General features: G+C 63.0%; 1 protein-coding gene across 1 annotated transcript; it reads left to right on the top strand.

The window, feature by feature from the left end:
* Nucleotides 1–338: 338 nt before the first annotated feature.
* BESB_057680 (SWI2/SNF2 SRCAP/Ino80) lies at nt 339–15,781 on the top strand (the record flags this gene model as incomplete). Its single annotated transcript, XM_029364203.1, has 17 exons — nt 339–2,095; nt 2,525–2,720; nt 3,036–3,436; nt 3,619–3,942; nt 4,272–4,721; nt 5,262–6,552; nt 6,862–7,259; nt 7,626–10,267; nt 10,901–11,073; nt 11,756–11,907; nt 12,358–12,532; nt 12,804–12,941; nt 13,505–13,674; nt 14,046–14,295; nt 14,662–14,913; nt 15,338–15,484; nt 15,641–15,781. 17 exons carry the CDS (start codon nt 339–341, stop codon nt 15,779–15,781), a joined length of 9,057 nt encoding a protein of 3,018 aa, XP_029220126.1.
* Nucleotides 15,782–16,322: the final 541 nt, after the last annotated feature.

Consider the following 16,322-nt stretch of genomic DNA (forward strand, 5'->3'; position numbering starts at 1 on the left):
GAAAGAAGAGGCCGGCACACGCAAGGCATCAAGCTGTCGTCGAGGGGGGCACACCGTCGCAACTGTTTGCCGGTTGAGCTGTGAGACGCCGGCTTGTGTTGTTCGCAGCTGAGGAGGGAAGGCTGCGTTCTCGGGAACAGTTGCGTTTTTTTGGTTTTGGCGACTTTTAGAAGCTGCTAAACTCTCGCGACCGAGTTTCAGGCAGGGATCCGGTCTCTGGACTCCTTTTGCTGTTTCTGTCGCGCGATGAGTTCTCTTTGCGCCTTCTCTTCCGTATCTCCTCTTCATGGCTAACCCCCGACGCATGCGCCCGCCGTCTCTCTGCCTTTGCTTCCACGATGTCGCTGCCTCCGCAGCGACAGCCGAGAGGCCGGGGTTGTCCTCCTTCTCAACCGGACTTTGTTTCTCGCGCATCCTCGGCTTCTTTGTCGTGGCATCCGAGTCAGGCTTCATCTATCCGCAGTCCAGGCAAACGCCCGTCCCGAGGCGATTTGGTCGAAAGGTCAAACGTGTCGCGTGACGCTTCCCAAGTGGAGTGCCCTCCCGCTGTAGAGGTCTCGCCCTCGTCTTCGTATCCCGCCGCGACTCTGTTCCACGGGTCGGTTGGCGCCCTCAGCGACGCTGGCGCCGCGGCAGGCGGCAAATCCCCTCTTGAGCGACCTGCGCGTCACGTGCTTGCAAGTCGCACGCCTGACTGTTCACGCTCGCCTCTCTCCGGCGCGCCGCAGCGCAAGGCATGCGCCTGCGCGTGTGCTTTGGGGTGCTGGCCTGTCGCCGGAGGTGCAACGGGAGTCGGCGCTGAGGCGCGGGCGGCAGACGCGACCGCTGGCACTCAGGACGCTGGGCGCTCTTCTGGAGAGTCGCCAGACAACGAAGGCCGCGGCGTGGGACGCTTGGCCGCGCGTGCGCCGGGGGACAGGCTCGACGCGCCTCAGGGGCCTTCGGTCCAGGAAGGAGACAAGGGCTGGTTGCCCGTGCTGCCGCCGAGTGAAGCCTTCGCGACGTCCAGTTTCCCGCGTGCGGATGCTGGCGTGTCTCCACGTGGAGCGGCTGCTCAAGAGAGGCGGGACGCCTCGCGTGCTGCGGTCTCTCTGCGTCCGCAGGCCACCTCGCGGACCTCTGGGCGGCCGCACCCGACGCAAAGTCGACCGGGTCGCCGCCGCCCCGGCTCTCGGCAGCTGGCCTCGAGCCCAGGGTCCTCCGAGCGATGGCGCGCGGTCGCGGCTGAGACGGTTTGGGGGCCTCCGGACGGAGGCCTCGCGCCGGGAGCCGCGCGCGCTGGGCTGGCCTCCCCCGCCGCAGACGAAGCGGTCTGTGGCGCCCTACCGCGGCTGCGCACCCCGTCGGACAGCTGCTGCTTGGTCGCGCAGGGCGACTCCTGTCTCCTGCCGGCGACTACGCCGCTGTTCAGCGTCGCTGTCTCCGTCTGCGCGGCGCCGCCCCCCGACGCGCGCGACGAGGCGCAGGCCGGTGTCTCGTCTGAGCGGCGCGCGGCGCCCGCCGCAGGCTGGGCGGCTCTCCGCCACCCCCTGCGCAGCGCACAGGAAGAGCGCGAGAGGACCGCTGCCCGCGTGCGAGAGGAGCAGAGACAGGTGCTGCTGGAAATTGAGCGTCGGAGGCGAGCGGCGAAGCAGCGGGGCGAGCCGGACGGTGACCGCCCGCCCCCCGACCTGGCGTGCAAGCTGTGTGGCGTGGACGGCGAGGGCAACCTGCTGCATCCGGGGTGCGTCGACATGGCGGCGTTCCTCGCGTCTCTCGGTGGCCTGTACGACCTGGATTTCAACCACGACGAAGAGCAAAGCACGCAGAAAGAACTGAAGGAGCTGCAGGCGAAGCTCCAGCGGCTCCTAGTCAAGATGGGGCGGTCCACTGGACGCGGCGAGGGCGGCGGCGCCGCCTCGCAGAAGGAGCCACCGCGCGTGCCGGAAACCGTCTTCCAGAACGTGCTCGAGAAGGAAATGAGGAGCTTCCAGGACCTGGTCATCGACGAGCACAAGGAGAAGAAAAAACTCTTCAAACAACTGGCCGGCGGATGCCGCCGACACGTGGAAGCTGTCGAGAAAAAGAAGCAGATGAAAGCAGAGGAGGAGGAACGGTGAGTCTTTGGCGAGCGCGGACGCGCATCTTCTGCGAGACGCTAGCGGCCATTGAACCCTACGCGCGGACTCCCTCGGTGCTGCGCGATCGCTGCTGCGCAGGGATGAGGGCACCGGGAGAGGACGCGAAAAAAATTCCACCCGCATGACCTGCGGCAGCGAGGATTTCACAGCTGCCGGCTTGGAAGCCTGTGCATGTTGTACATCGTTTGCGAGCCTCGGCCGTCGTGCGACGTTGCCTCCCGCGCGGCGCGGAGAAGACACTTTGTGAGACGCATCGCAGGCTTTCTGTGCGAGGGACGCGCCGGTTGTAGGCCAGGGGTGCTGCTGTCTGCAGACTTACGCTGCTCATGGCCTCCTGTGAAGAGGTCTTTGCTCCCGTTTTAACTTTTTTCTGTTTTTCCGCTGCGTACGCCGTTTCGCTGCAGGCGCCTGCGCGCCGTGGCCAAGAGTACGTGCGGACCGGTGGAGATCTTTTGGCAACGTATCGAGCGCCTCGTGTGGGAGAGAGAGAAGCGCCAGCTGCAGCGGCAGCTCCACGAGAAGAAGAAGCAGCGACTCGATCGCTTGGTCAACGAGGCAATGCAGCAGTGCCGTCGGCTCGCTCAGGGGCTGCGCAAGCCGGTAAGCTCCCCCGAGGACGCGTGCAACTGGGCCTAGCTGTGATCTGTACGTTCTTGATGCTTGTACCGAGGATAGGGGGACTTCTCCTTACCAATTTGTACTGCGTCAAGCTGTCCGCGTCGGCTCTAGGGCAGCTGCTCACAGCCAGTTCTTCCCCGAACGCCACAAAACACCAGCGTTCTCCACACAGCAGCGGGCCGCGATTTGCTCTGGAAAAGGGTCGGTGCCTCCTGTGGCTGAAGCGCGCTTCGCCTTCACCCTCCAACGCCTGCACTGCATCTCTGTGGAGTCTTTCTCGTCTGCGTTGGCGTCCAGCGGCCTTCAGGCGGCGCGAACGGGCAGTCTGAGCGGGAGGCCGGAAGGCGCGCGACTTCGAACCCTTCCTCGCGGCGGCTCAGCTCTGTGTCGGAGGACGAGGCGTCAGCGAGCCGGAAGCAGAGCGCCGAGCCGAGTCTGCGACGGCGGAAGGGGAAGCGCGGCGGCAAGGCGGAAGGGGAAGCGCGCGGCGACAGGCGCCCGAGCGCGGAAGACGAAGCAGGCCCTGAGGGAGACGAGGAGGGAGAGTGGACTGCCAAGCTCGCCGCGGACCAGGAGGAAGAAGACGAGTGCCTCGAGGCGGAAATGGAGAGCGAAGAAAACGAGCAAGAAGACGCTGCAGCTGAGCTCCGCGGCCTGCAAGATGAAGCAGATATGCCCGTTGAGGAGCTGCTGAAACGGTGAGATGCGTCGAAGGGGCGGTGGATTCGCCTTAACAGCGTCGGTTTGTCTCAGGAATCGTGTCTTGAGTGTGGGAGCGTTTTTATTTGTCTCGTTCCGAGTCCGTGCCTGTTCAGGTTGTCGACTTTCGCAGACGTCTGGTGTCTGATCTCGAGATGGGTTGTGTGTGCGCGAATCGCAGGGTTTACGGGGTCGAAGGAGGCCGGAGCCAACTGGAGTCCGACAGGCTGAAGGAGGAGAGAGAGCGGGTCCACGCCGAGGAGACTGAAGAGGGCGCCGACGCGGAAGCGGACGACCGGCAGGCAGAAGGCAGTGGAGAGGAAGACGGAGGCGTGGACGAGGAGGGGCGGTGGTCGGGTTTTAATTCGGCGGGAGATCAGGAGGAAGAAGACGAGCGCCTCGAAGCCGAAATGCAGCGAGAGGAGGAGGAGGAAGACGACGCCGAGGCGGAACTCCGCGGCTTACAAGACGAAGCAGATATGCCTGTCGAGGAGTTGCTGAAAAAGTACGTTTCGCGCAAAGGGGGGGGGGGGCGGGCACCCGCCGATGCTATTGAAGGAAAGAACGTCCCCATTTGCACAGTGCTTCTCTCGATCGCTGTGAGATGCTGTCCGTGTCGAGCGAAGAGACTGTCTGCAGGTGGGTCGGGACAGCCGCGCGACTGGCCTCAGCCGCCGCTTTTGCAACGCTCGTAGGCGCCTCTGCGTAGGCGAGAGAGTGTATATCCTCTGCGTTCTTTTATGTAGCGCGCCCGATCTGTCTTTTCTCCCCTCCTCGCGTCGTGGGTTCCTTACACTCGATCTCTGTGTGTCTCCTTGATCGCCGGCGCCGCAGGATCTACGGAGTTGAAGGCGGCCAGGCGCAGCTCGCCTCCGACCGGCGGCGGGAAGCGCGCGAGAAGGCCCAGAGGGCGGCGGAGGCAGACGAAGAGCGGGACGAGGCGACAGACGAAGAAGATGAGCAAGAAGAGGTGGCTGCAGAGGCTGATTCGGAAGCAGAGGAGGAAGAAGAAGGCGAAGCACGCGAGCGACCCCCAGAGAAAGGCGCCGAGAAGGCGAACGACGGGCGTTCACAAGGTGGAGACGACACGCGCGGGGAAGCTGCTGGTGCAGACGAAGACGAGAATGGCGAGTTCAGCGTGGACGGAGGCGCCTTTGGGAAACAGGCAGAAGAAGATGACGAGCTGGATGCAGCGATGGACTCCGAAGAGGAAGAGCCCGAGGAAGACGAGCTGAAAGCCCTCCAGGAGGATGCCGAACTGCCCATAGAAGAGCTGATTCGAAGGTAAGAATCTCTGCAAACAGTCAGGTGCTTCGCCGGCACAGAGGCCCGAGTCTGTGGAGGCGTTGAAAGGTCTTGCTTGCTTGGGATCAGCGCGACGACGCCGCAGACTCTCTCCTCTCTCCGGGAGTAGCGCAGCTGCCTGCGAGGACCCCCGCGAAGTTTTACTTCTGGCGCAGGGGGAGGTGTTTGTGCGCCAGTGTCCGCGTTTGTCTGAAGAGCGGCCGCGAGCCGTGAAGGAAGATGGCCTTCAGGCTCCTCGGGCGGAATCCCGGCAGTTGATCCGCAGCAGGGCGACTTACTTGTGTGTGTGGGTCTATGTCGTTCCGTTCGCTTTTGCCCTGTAAATGAAAGTTGGAGCTTACCTGTCATCTCCTCGTAGCTCCCCGCACGCAGCCGGGCTTGTGGAGGCGTCCGCGGCGTGTCTCCTCCTCTTTTCATCTGGGCAGCTGCTGCCTGTCGTCTCGCGGCCATCCTCGAGGTCTTAGGAAAACGCGAAAACGTTTTCCTGTCGCGGTGCTTGCGTTGTCTGCTGGCGCACAGATTCGGTCCCCCGTCCTCAGGCAGGCGCCGCAGCGGGGAGAGTGAGGACGAGCAAGAGGAAGACAGCGCCAGCGAAGAAGAGGAAGAAGAGGAGATTGTCATCCCGGTTTTTCACCGCAGCACGCGCCAGAGAGCGGCGCGTTGTCGCGAGGCGTCGCCGAACTCCTCTCCGGTTAAAAGCGGCGAGCCGGGCGACGCAGTGAAGCGCGAGTCTGCGCAGGCAGGCGGATCGCCGGCTGCGCCCGGCGGCGGCGATGAGGTCAAGGGCCCTGAAGAGAAGTTTGTGAAGCGCGAGACGCTCGCAGCGTCCGCGGCGGCGAGTGCGTCGTCTGCAGAGTCCTCCTCCTCGTTGTCGGAGGCGAATCATCTGTCGCCAGTTGGCGCACAGAGCACAAAGGCGGAAGGCGGAGCTTTGCAGCGAGCGTCGCCGGTGAACCAGAAGAAAGAGGAGAGTGAGTCCTCGTCGTCGCCTGGGTCGGAAGCGGCGGACGCAAGGGCTCCAAAGCGAGAAAAGACGCGCCGGCCCTCGTCGTCGCCGTCTGGCAAGCGCGTTGAGTCTGCAGAGGCGTCAGAGGGCGAGAGGTCCTGGGGCGATGACTCTGAGGCGACGGACGAGGGGAAAGAGAGCGGACGTGCCGCTGCAGCTCCTCCTCTGTCGTCTAATCCAGCGCCTGAGTTGGTGAGGGCGACGCTGCGGACGTATCAGTCGGAGGGCGTGGATTGGCTGTTTGCGTTGCACGAGAAGGGCTTGAACGGCATTCTGGCGGACGAGATGGGCCTGGGGAAGACGCTGCAGACGATTGTACTTCTCGCGCGGCTCGCGGTGGAGCGCGGCGTTTGGGGTCCGCACTTGATCGTTGTGCCGACGAGCGTCATGCTCAACTGGGAACGCGAGTTCTTCAAGTTCTGCCCGGGCTTCAAGGTGCTGGTCTACTTTGGCAGCGCGCAGGAGCGCGCCAAGAAACGCACGGGCTGGTCGCGACCCTACGCGTTCCACGTCTGCATCGCCTCCTACTCGACTGTCGTCAAAGACGCGCAGATCTTCAAGCGGAAAAAATGGTATTCGCTCGTCCTCGACGAGGCCCAAAACATCAAAAACTTCCACAGCCGCCGGTGGCAAACCCTCCTCACCTTCAATACGCAGCACCGCCTCCTCCTGACCGGCACGCCCCTCCAAAACAACCTCGCGGAACTCTGGTCACTCATGCACTTCCTCATGCCCACTGTCTTTCAGTCCCATGAAGACTTCAAGGAATGGTTCGGCGACCCTCTCACTGCCGCCATCGAGCAGGTGAGGCAGACCCACGAGGGGGGGGAGGGGGGGGAGGCGCGCAGGAAAGGCGAGACGCGCGGCGGCGATCGTGCTGAGCTGAAGGCCTGTTTTGATGCGCCGTCGTTGATCATTCGCGTGCGCGCGGTCAGAGCGCCGAGCCTGCCTTTCTGCTTCCGCTCGGTCTCATCGAGATCCAGTTCGTTACTTCGTCGTGGCGGGCGAGCTGTCCGCAGGTCGTCTCTGTCTCAGGCTCCGCCTCTCCCTGTATGCCGGCGACGACCGGTGCGCATCGGTTGGCTGGGTCGAGGTTCCTGTGTGTCGGTTCAGGAGCAAGTCTCTGAGCATCAGCAGCTCCTGGAGAAGCTCCACGCACTGCTGCGACCGTATCTCCTTCGGCGGCTGAAGAAGGACGTCGAGAAGCAGATGCCGCGGAAGTACGAGCACGTGGTTCGCTGCGCGTTGACCAAGAGACAAAAATGCCTATACGACGAATTCATGCAGCGCCGCCAAGTTCAGCAGACCATGGCGGCCGGCAGCTACCGCGGCATGATGAACATCTTGATGCAGCTGAGGAAGGTGTGCAACCATCCCGACTTGTTCGAGCCGCGGCCAATCGAAACGCCCGTCGGCGGAGGAGGCGTCGACGCCCTCGCGTACGAGGTCCCCTCTCTCGTCTGCCTCTGGCTCTACGAACCGTGGAACTGGAGCATCGAAGAACGCTTCCGGTAAGCAGAAACGAGACCCTTGCAGACGAAGGGGGACACCGTCGCCTCAGCCTACACAGGCATTCGGCTGCCCGTATCTGCGTGGCTTTCAACGTAGATTATGAGTCCTGCGCCACAGATAGACATATTTGTGTAGATATACGTTTATACATACATATGTATGTATATATGTGTGTGGCGTACTGACTTGTACAACACTTTGAATTGAGATGCCGGAGAATTGAAACTGTTGTGTTTTGTGAGGGCTGAGTGGTTGTTTTTGCTGCACTCATTCAGTGGCTGTATCGGCTGTGGCGCAGGTGTGGGGGATGCGGAATCGCTTGCAAGGGCTGGTCACTTTTGCTTCCCTGTCTCTGGTTCCTGCAGCCGCGTGACGCTCCCGATTGTGTCGCTGATCCACTACGAGATGCGGCTCTCGACCTTGCAGCACGGCCTGGCTCAGAGCCTGTCGCCGCTTCTGCTACTTGTTCCCCAGTCTCCTTCGGCGCGGGCACCATGCTCGCCCTTCGAGCTGCTGTCCGCGGCCACGCCTCTCGAGGCGTGTGACCTTCTCTCTCTGCCGCAGCCGATTTACACGCGCCGCCGCTCTGCCGCGACGGCGTCGCCCGCGTCGCCGCAGCCTGCGAGTTCGTATTCGTTTTCTGCGGACGGCAGAACAGCCGTTGGGGCGAGTGTCCGTCGTGAAGGCGCCTTTGAGGGCGAGGAAGCCGCGGCTCCTTTCGGCGCACACAACGCTGGGGGTCTCCCTCGTGGTGACAGGACCCTCGGAGCGTCAGTGGGAGGCCTGGCTTCGCACGCATGCGCGCCTGGTGCCGAGGCGTCCTCTGCTCTCATCGCAGCGGCTGGTGAAGCGAAGGACGCTGGCCGCGCGGCGGGTGTAAGGGCGGGCTTTCTGCTTTCCACAGACCTTCCGCCGGGCGAGGCACTGCGACCTTCTCAGGCTTGTCTCCCGCTCTCTCTCTCTGCCTCATTGTCACCCTCTTCCGCTTCTGCGCCCTCGGGCGCGCCGTCTGCCTGGGGTCCCCCGTCATCGTCGTTGGATGCGATGTGCTCCGCCTCCTCGGCGGCCAGCGGCTCCTCAGTCTCTTCTCTCCGGTCTTCCGCTTGCCTCTCTGCCGCTGAAGTTACGCGTCTCTCGTCTCTCTGCGCCGCCCGGGTAGCGCCCCCCTCTGGAGGATCTCCACAGCCTAACGGCGTCGCGCCAGGCCATTCCTCGTCGTCGTCTCCCTCCGTCTGGTTGCCTTCCGCTGGCGCGTCTTCTGCGCCGAAACCTCACGCCCAGCAGGCGTTCCACGTGTCGCCCTCGCGTTGTGACGCCGCAGCGACCAAGGGACTCGCCCTCAGCCTGCGGGGCGAGGGCGGCGGCGGCGGCGCCGACGAGCGAGACGCGCGCCGTCGGGCAGGAACGGGGCCCCGGTGCTCCGCAGACATGCAGCCGGCCTCGCCGCTGACTCCCGTGGACGCCGGTTGCCAAGATGCTGAGGAGGGCGGTGCCGGAAGCCGCGAAGGACCGGGGGACCGCGACCCGGCGCGACTCCCTCCGGCCGCGGCGCGGGCCCGCTTTACGGCGTGCGAGGGCAGCCACGGCCAGGCTCCGCCGTCGCCGTTCTCCGAGGAGGAGGGGGAGAACGGCGACGGCGGCGCGCGCGTGGTGTCCCCTGCTTTCTCGCAAGACGACAACGCGGCGGTGTTTTCAGACGCACACTCGGGTCCTCTGCGTCCGCACGCCGCCCCCCTCGCAGGCGTCGCGCCGCCTCTTGGTGCGTCGCTCCCTTCTTCCGCTGTCCCTTCTTTTCAACTGAACGGTTTCGCGGCGGCGTCCTCCCCCCCCGACCTCCTCCTCCTCCACTCCGCTCAAGAGGAAGGGGCTCCCCTCCCGGGGGGCTCGCCTCCCTCTGGCGTGTCGCCGTCCGCGGCGACACGCGACGGCGAGGCGGAAGCCCGCGCGCCGGGGCCGACGGGGCTGCGGGTGTCTGCGCGCGTGGCGGCGCGCCGGTCGCGCGAGAACGGGCGGAGCTCGCCGACGGAGGGCTCGCTGAGGGCGCTCGAAGAGCGTGTGGCGGACGCCGTCGCCTCTGCTGCCTCGGGGCCTTCGCTCCTGCCTGCAAAGAAAAGGAGGATGCTCTGCGCGGCGGCGGATCCCCGCGGCCGCCGCCCCGCAGGCGAGGCTGAGGGCAGGGTTGCGCGGCTCGTGCCTCAGCTCGGCGCCCTCGTGGAGGTTCCAGTTCTGCAGGCTGCGGCGTCGCAGGCCAGTCCTCCGGGGCGTCCGTCGGCGGCGGCTAGTGGTGCTGCAGCCCCGCTGGCTCCGGGGGTGCCTGCGCGGACGGCGCTGGTGCTCACTCAGCCCTTTGGATGCGCGTCGATTCCGGACTTGGATGGGTTTTTGGGCGCGCACGCCAGGCGCCGCTGCTTCGGCGGCGATCGCCGGTTCCTGCTGCGGAACTGCTTCCCGGCGTCCCCTGTCTTCGTCGCCCACCTCATGCGCCAGCAGCAGGACAGCGAGCGAGACTGCGGAGTACTCGTGGAGGACGAGGACTTGGGCCTCGGGACCGGCGAGCGCCCGGCCAAGGCGGCCGCGTTCCCCTCGCCCCTCAAGGCGGCGGCAGGCGACCCAGAAGGCGGCGGCGGGCTCTCGCTCGCCGCTTCTGCGGGCCTGGCGCACCCTCTGGGGCTGCGCGGCCTCGGCGGCGCAGCGGGAGCAGGCGCAGCCCCCCCCACCGAGCGGGGGCGGCCGAGGCGCACCATTCGAGGCATCAAGCGGGCTGGAGGCCTGTGGAGGCGCTGGATCTCCGGCGAGAGATCCGACGCGCGCCCCGGTCTGTGCCTTTTAGACGAGACCGGCGGCGAGTCGCTCCTTGACGATCTCAGAGGCGGCTCCGAAGCTGAAGCCTGGAAAGAGCTCACTGCCGGCGCCCAAAAAGCGGAACTCCAAACGGCCTGCGGCAGACCCGCTGAACCCTTCAGTGCCGCCGTCGACGCCAACGAAGACACTCGCAGACGCAAAGCAGGTACAGCTTTTCACCTTCGCATCCGTCGCACGTATCCAACATATGTATATATATATATATATATATATATATATATATATATATATATATATATATATATATATTCGTATGTGTACGTAGGTACTGTTGTGTAGGCGTGACAGATGTCGCGAAGCGGAGGACTTTTCACTTATATCCGTTAAATCGTTTTATTAAACGAGAAGCGGATTTGAACCGCTGTCACACGAGGCTGGACTCTCCCGGACAACCGCGGTAGTTTGTTGCCTCGGTGTGTGTGTTTTTCGTGGGGTCGCCCGAGCCTCGTTGCGCCATGGCTTCGGCGCTTGTGCCGCCACTTGGTGGTGCGTCCGCCGTTGTGAGTCGTTTCTACGCTGAGTTGTGTGCGTTGCCGGGAACCCCAGAGCGGTGAATGTTGACGGTTGCCTGGGCAGCTACGTAGACATGGGCACGCTGCTGTGTATCTTATATATATAACTATGCGACTGTACATATATATACATATACATATATGCATTTGTGTGTGAGTATATTTATGTTTATGTGTGGTGTCCACGCTCTGTCGCCTTCCGTTTCCTCACATGTGTTCGCGTACGCGTTTGTGTGTGGCTGCTGCGTGGCGTTGCGCTTCTTCAGATTTTCGCAGAGCTGAAGAGGCCAAGGGTGAGGCGTCGCGGGCGATGTTTTTGTTCCACTCCGCGCTCTCTCTGGCTTCCCCGCCGCCTTTCGGCGGCTGTGACACGCGAGAGTTGCTTCGGAAGGAAATAAGCCTGTCTGCGACGAATGCCATGGGGACTGTGCACGAGCCGGTGAGAGATCTCAGAAAAAGAGAGACGCGCCACACAATGCAGAAAACCTGGCAGCACGCAGGGAGGGAAAAATTGAAACTGGAAGCAGCCGCAAAGGCACAAGTTAGCATGCAGGGAGCAGTAGCGATAAAACGGCGCGGTGTCGAGATCAAAGAACTGCCAGCAAAGGCAAGGAAGGGAAGACGGTTGTCAGTTCTTATGGGGGAAAACTGGCATGAGAGCAACCCGCCGACGGGATTTCGCTCCAAAGAAAGGAAAGCATCGCGGGGAATGTCATTTTTTACGGGGGGCAGGGGGGTGAGGAGTGAGGAGCTTCACTGCTGTTCGTAGGGCATGTAGTGTGTTGGACAAGAGATACTCTAGATCTGGAAGTCACTACGGCTACGACAAGTGCTGCGTCTAAACGGTGGCCTGTCCCGGTTTTTCCGCGCGAAAAAGAAACTCCGTGCGTTCCGACTCGACGACGCGCAAGCGCGTGTCTCCTGCGCAGGCGCCGCGTGAAGGCTGTGTGGAAGGAAGGTTGAGAGCCGCGTTTGCGAAAGAGTATCCTTTACATGCGCAGGTCGTCGTCATCGGCTGAGACCCTCGCAGCACCTGTCGCATACAAGAGAGGAGACATTGTCCTCAGTCGTGCAGTCCGCTGGTGAAGCGCGAATGTTTGCCTGGCGCTTTCGTCCTTCAGATAAGGAGCGCCGCGGACTTGCTCTCGCGCACCGAGACACTTCGGCAGATCACGCCGACGCCGCGCGAGGTCTTTGAGCGCGACCAAGCTCTGATTCTGCGCTGCTCAGTTCTGTGCAACCCCCGCGTTCAGCCGGGCGCCCCCCGCATTTAGTGAGTCCACAGCGCCTGGAATGGCCTCGCTGCTTGAACGTGAAAAAAGCGAGGCGGACGCCCGCGTGTGTGGGGCCCGCGGCGAGCGGAGGATTGCGAGTCTCTTGCGGGTGTGCAGCCGAGAGTGCGAAGGTGCGCCCTCCGTGGTTTGAAGCGGCGGCCGGCGCTGGTGGGGGAGGGGGGAGCTCTCTGGCTGAGCAGCAAGGGCCGCGGCACTGTGAACCGGAGGAGGATTCTCTTCGAAGCTGAGGTCCGAGGGCTTATGCGGTCCCAGTGGTCTCGCGCTCCCGCCGTATCGTGAGTGCTAGCGACAGACTGAGAGGCTCGGCCTCTGAGTCTGTCGCTCGCGTCGAGGACCCTGTCTCGAGTCAGGTCGTGGCGGGTGGGAGTCGCTGCGCGTGAGAGTCTCTGGAGTTGGGCGAGCGTCCTCTTTTCCCTGTTACCGTTCAGCTTGCGCGGCCCAGGCGGCATCGCGGCGCGAGAGAATTCCTTCGCGGCGTTTGCAGAGAGTCTCGAGCTTCTGCAGGAGAGCGCGGCCGAGCTCCATGAAGCTGTGGAGCGACAGCGGCGCATTTTCCCGCCGAAGCAGACGCTGCAAGACGACTGCGGAAAGCTGATTGTCCTGGTGAGGCAGATGGCAGTCTAGGCTGGCCGCAGCGGTTGGCCTTTCTCTCTTCACCCGCGAGCAGGCTTGCGCCCCGAGCGGCGGCCCGTCGCGTCTGCCTCTCCTTCGCCCCGCGCTGCAGTAGGCGAAACTTGGTTCACCTCGCGCCGCTGCAGCGAACTTTCGCGAGCCTGTGAGTCTGTTCCTTGTTCTGCTCCTGCGTCGAGTCGCGCGGCGTCTGCTGGTTGGGAGTCGCACTTTGTCTCGTGTGGCGGGTGTGCCCGGTTCCCAGGCGGAGCTCCTGACCAAGCTGCGAACTGACGGCCACCGCTGTCTGCTGTTCACGCAGTTCAGCAAGATGCTCGACGTGCTTGAGTCGTGGATCAACCATCAAGGTTTCACGTACGTCCGGCTGGACGGCAGCACCAAGGTAGGCGAGACCCACGCGTGGGATTGCCTTAAGCTCCGATACGAAGCATCCGGCGGTCTTCGAGTCTCAGGTTGGCGTGGGCGGAGCCGCGTCTTGACTGTCCTCGAACTCTGATTCCGGAACGCTGTTGCCGCGGCTTCGGCGTGGGCAGACTGAAGCATCGACTGCGTGTGGAACCTGTGGTGTCCCCCTGCGTCTGGGTCGAACGGCGCACCAGACGTTGTGGGGCGAGCGCAGCAAGCCTCCGACCGTGCTTCTCGCCATGACAAGAGAGAGCCGCCAGCCTGGCTGCGTCGATTCGGCGCTCATTCACGTGTCGTAGACTTGAGTTATACGTCTCTCGGATTTTCATTAATGCTTAGTGTGGAACTGTTTAGACCAATGGATCTGCCGGCAGCAAGGCGCAGCGTGAAGGCGACAATCATCAGGTGCGAGGGTTTGCGTGCTTTCTTGCGGCATCCGGGCGCCGCACTCCCTCGGTCTGTCTGCGGGCTGTTTCGCTTTGCCTGCTTCAAGGGGTGTGTGTCGCCTTTTTTCTTTTTGCTGCTTTGGCGTCGCCGCAGGTCGACCAAAGGCAGAGGGTAGTGACCCGCTTCAACGCGAATCCGCGCATTTTCCTCTTCATCTCGTCCACGCGAGCGGGCGGCATCGGGCTGAACCTCACAGGCGCCGACACAGTCATCTTCTACGACACGGACTGGAACCCTGCGATGGATCGTCAGGCAATGGACAGGTAAAGCTGCAGCGCCCGACTCGCCACACACGCGCGAGAGAGGGAAAGAAGCGAAACAGGAGAGCGGGCGGAGTCGGGGACGTGCAGATAGGAGCCCTCTCTCTGTCTTCGTGGGCAGAAGCCGAGCCGGCCGGCAGACGGTAATGAGTTTCAAACCCCTTCTGTGTTTAGATGCGTCATCTCCTGCAAGCTGCCGGGTTGCAGTTGACAGCTAGTTGTTTGCCCGTCGCGGTCTGGTCAGTGCGTTCGTGCCCCCAAGCCCTCGTTCGCGCTGCGTCTCCGCGCGCGGTTTCGACGGGGGTGTGTGGCGAGCGGAGCAGCTAACCCCAGGCTTTTTCTTGCGGTCGGTTTGCACTGGCGTTTCCCCGCAGGTGCCATAGGATCGGGCAGACGCGCGACGTGCATGTGTACCGGCTGGTCACTGAACACTCGATCGAAGAAAACATATGGCGCAAGCAGCTTCAGAAGCGGCTTCTCGACCAAGTCGTCGTGGACCGCGGCCTCTTCACCATGGAAAACACGACGCGCGAAGGGAATTTCCGGCAGCCGGCGCAGGACGAGGACGCCGCACGTGAATGGTTCGCCAACGCCGAGACGCTGAAAGATCTGCTCGCGTCCCCGGTAGGTGAAAAAAGAGGTTCGGGTCAACCGCAGCACCGGAAGCTGTGGACACAGAACGCGCCGGATGGGCGACATGTGCTCCTCCGCATGCGTTTCCTTCGGGCCAGGCAAGCCCCCTGTTTTGACAGGACTGTTGTTTCGCCGCATAGTATGCTATAGAGTGGCACTCCTCAGGGGGTCGCGGCGACGCGGAGGTCCAAGTCGGTGATCCACTGGCATGGAGCGGGCACCGTCGGACGCAGAGAGATGAAGGACAAAAAGAGAACCGAGGCGTCCGTGCCGCGTGCTCAGCGGCGACTGCGTCGGCTCCCGCGAGAGAAGCAAATCTGTTTCTCGTCTCTGTCGTGGTCTGCGTGTGTGGAACAGGAGGAGAGCCAAGCGAAGTGTGGCTTCAAGGGCGACATCTACGCCGACCGAGTCCTCCACGATTCCGGGGAGGACAATCCTGACGACGCGGACCCGTTGTCGCACGCGGAGCGAGGCAGACGGCGCAAGCGGGACGGACGAGAGACGGGCGAGTTCGAGGCCGCCATCCTCGAGGTGGAGGACGGGGAGGACGTGGCGGCCATGCAGCAAACGACGCGCGAGGAGAAGCAGGCGAAGCAAGAGTTGCAGCAGGTACTGATTCTGTCTCCCAGTCGACGACGCGGTCGCGTCTAGACGCGGGAAAAAGAACAACCAGGTGTGGCTCTTGGTGCTGAACTACAAGGGCGCCCGGGAGGCTAGGGACAGTCCATGCCGCGTTTTCGCCCGAGAGCGATCTGCACATTTGTCAGATCGCCGCGTTCGACTGAAGGCGGTCTGCGATCGGCTTTCGTGTGTACTCAGACGTCTGCCCAGAGTGTGCGCTCACGAACGCGTGGCGATTGTTTGGCTCACATGTGGCTCGGCATCTGTGCGTTTTTGCCTTGAACTGAAGCTCCTGTCGGGCGTTCCCGTTCTGGAAACGGGGTCACAGAGCGGGCCTTTCACTTGCGCCCTTTGGTTTTCATCTCTTTTCCACGAGTGTGCTATGTGCGCGTGACGCGGTGTGTTTCAACAGGATTTCCGAGGGGAGAAGCCAGGCGAAGAAGGCCCAGTAGATTTCAATGGTGCCCTGGAGCGCATGCCTGCCCTGGCGGCGTACTGCGTCCGCCTCATCAACGAAAACAAACCGCCCTCGCTTCTCACCCAGATAGCTCAGCTCAAGGTAGGAGAAAGAGAAGAGAAGAGAGAGCAAGGTAGCCAGCTGGGGACTGTGGTCTCGCGCTTCATTGTCCGCTGCGCGGCGCTGCCGTTCGTAGACAACTGTCGTCGCCCCTGCGTTGCAGAATTCAGCGAGTCTGTGCCCCTTTGCGTGCTTCAGACGCAAGTGCGGGCTGAAGGAGACGAAGACGAGGCAGCGAGTGAGGAGCAACGGAGCGAGGTGGACGAGACGCCGGAGTCTAGTGGCGACGAGCCCGCGCAGTGGGAGAGCGAGATCGAATCCGAAGAAGAGACGGATTAGCGACCAGCCAAGGAGACTGCGAACAAAGTGAAAGTCCGCTCCCAGCTTTCCTGCTGATGCTCTCTGGCGTGCGACCCCTCCGGCAGCAAACAGCGAGCCTGCCGCGCAAGAGGTGCCGAGGCTGGTGGCGTCGCTACTGCAGAGACATTTGCTGGGTGGGCGAAGGCATGAGAAGGATTGAGTGTCACCGCGGAGAGGCGACAGAATGCAGAGGCCATGCGACTTAGCGAGGAATATGCGCACAGCGAAAGGAACGACAAGAGTCTTCGTAGTTCTTCCATGTCGCAACCGGCCACGCCGCAGGGGCGAGCGTGGATACGAGAAGGGAACTTGAGTGTCACACACGCCGCTCGCCACGCAACACATAATCAATCGTCCTGTAGATCAGCTGTGTCAACAGGGGGGGCCCGCGCCTGCTCAGCAACGCAGAGCCTTCCGGTGGCAGCAAGGGGAGGCCGAGGGTGCGTCTCGTGCCTGACGGGGGGTGTGCTTGGGACGAGACAGCAGAGAGAGAAAGTTCACGCCTCTCGCCGGACAGAGA

The sequence above is a fragment of the Besnoitia besnoiti genome, chromosome IV (assembly GCF_002563875.1).
Source record: "Besnoitia besnoiti strain Bb-Ger1 chromosome IV, whole genome shotgun sequence".
Lineage (NCBI taxonomy): Eukaryota > Apicomplexa > Conoidasida > Eucoccidiorida > Sarcocystidae > Besnoitia > Besnoitia besnoiti.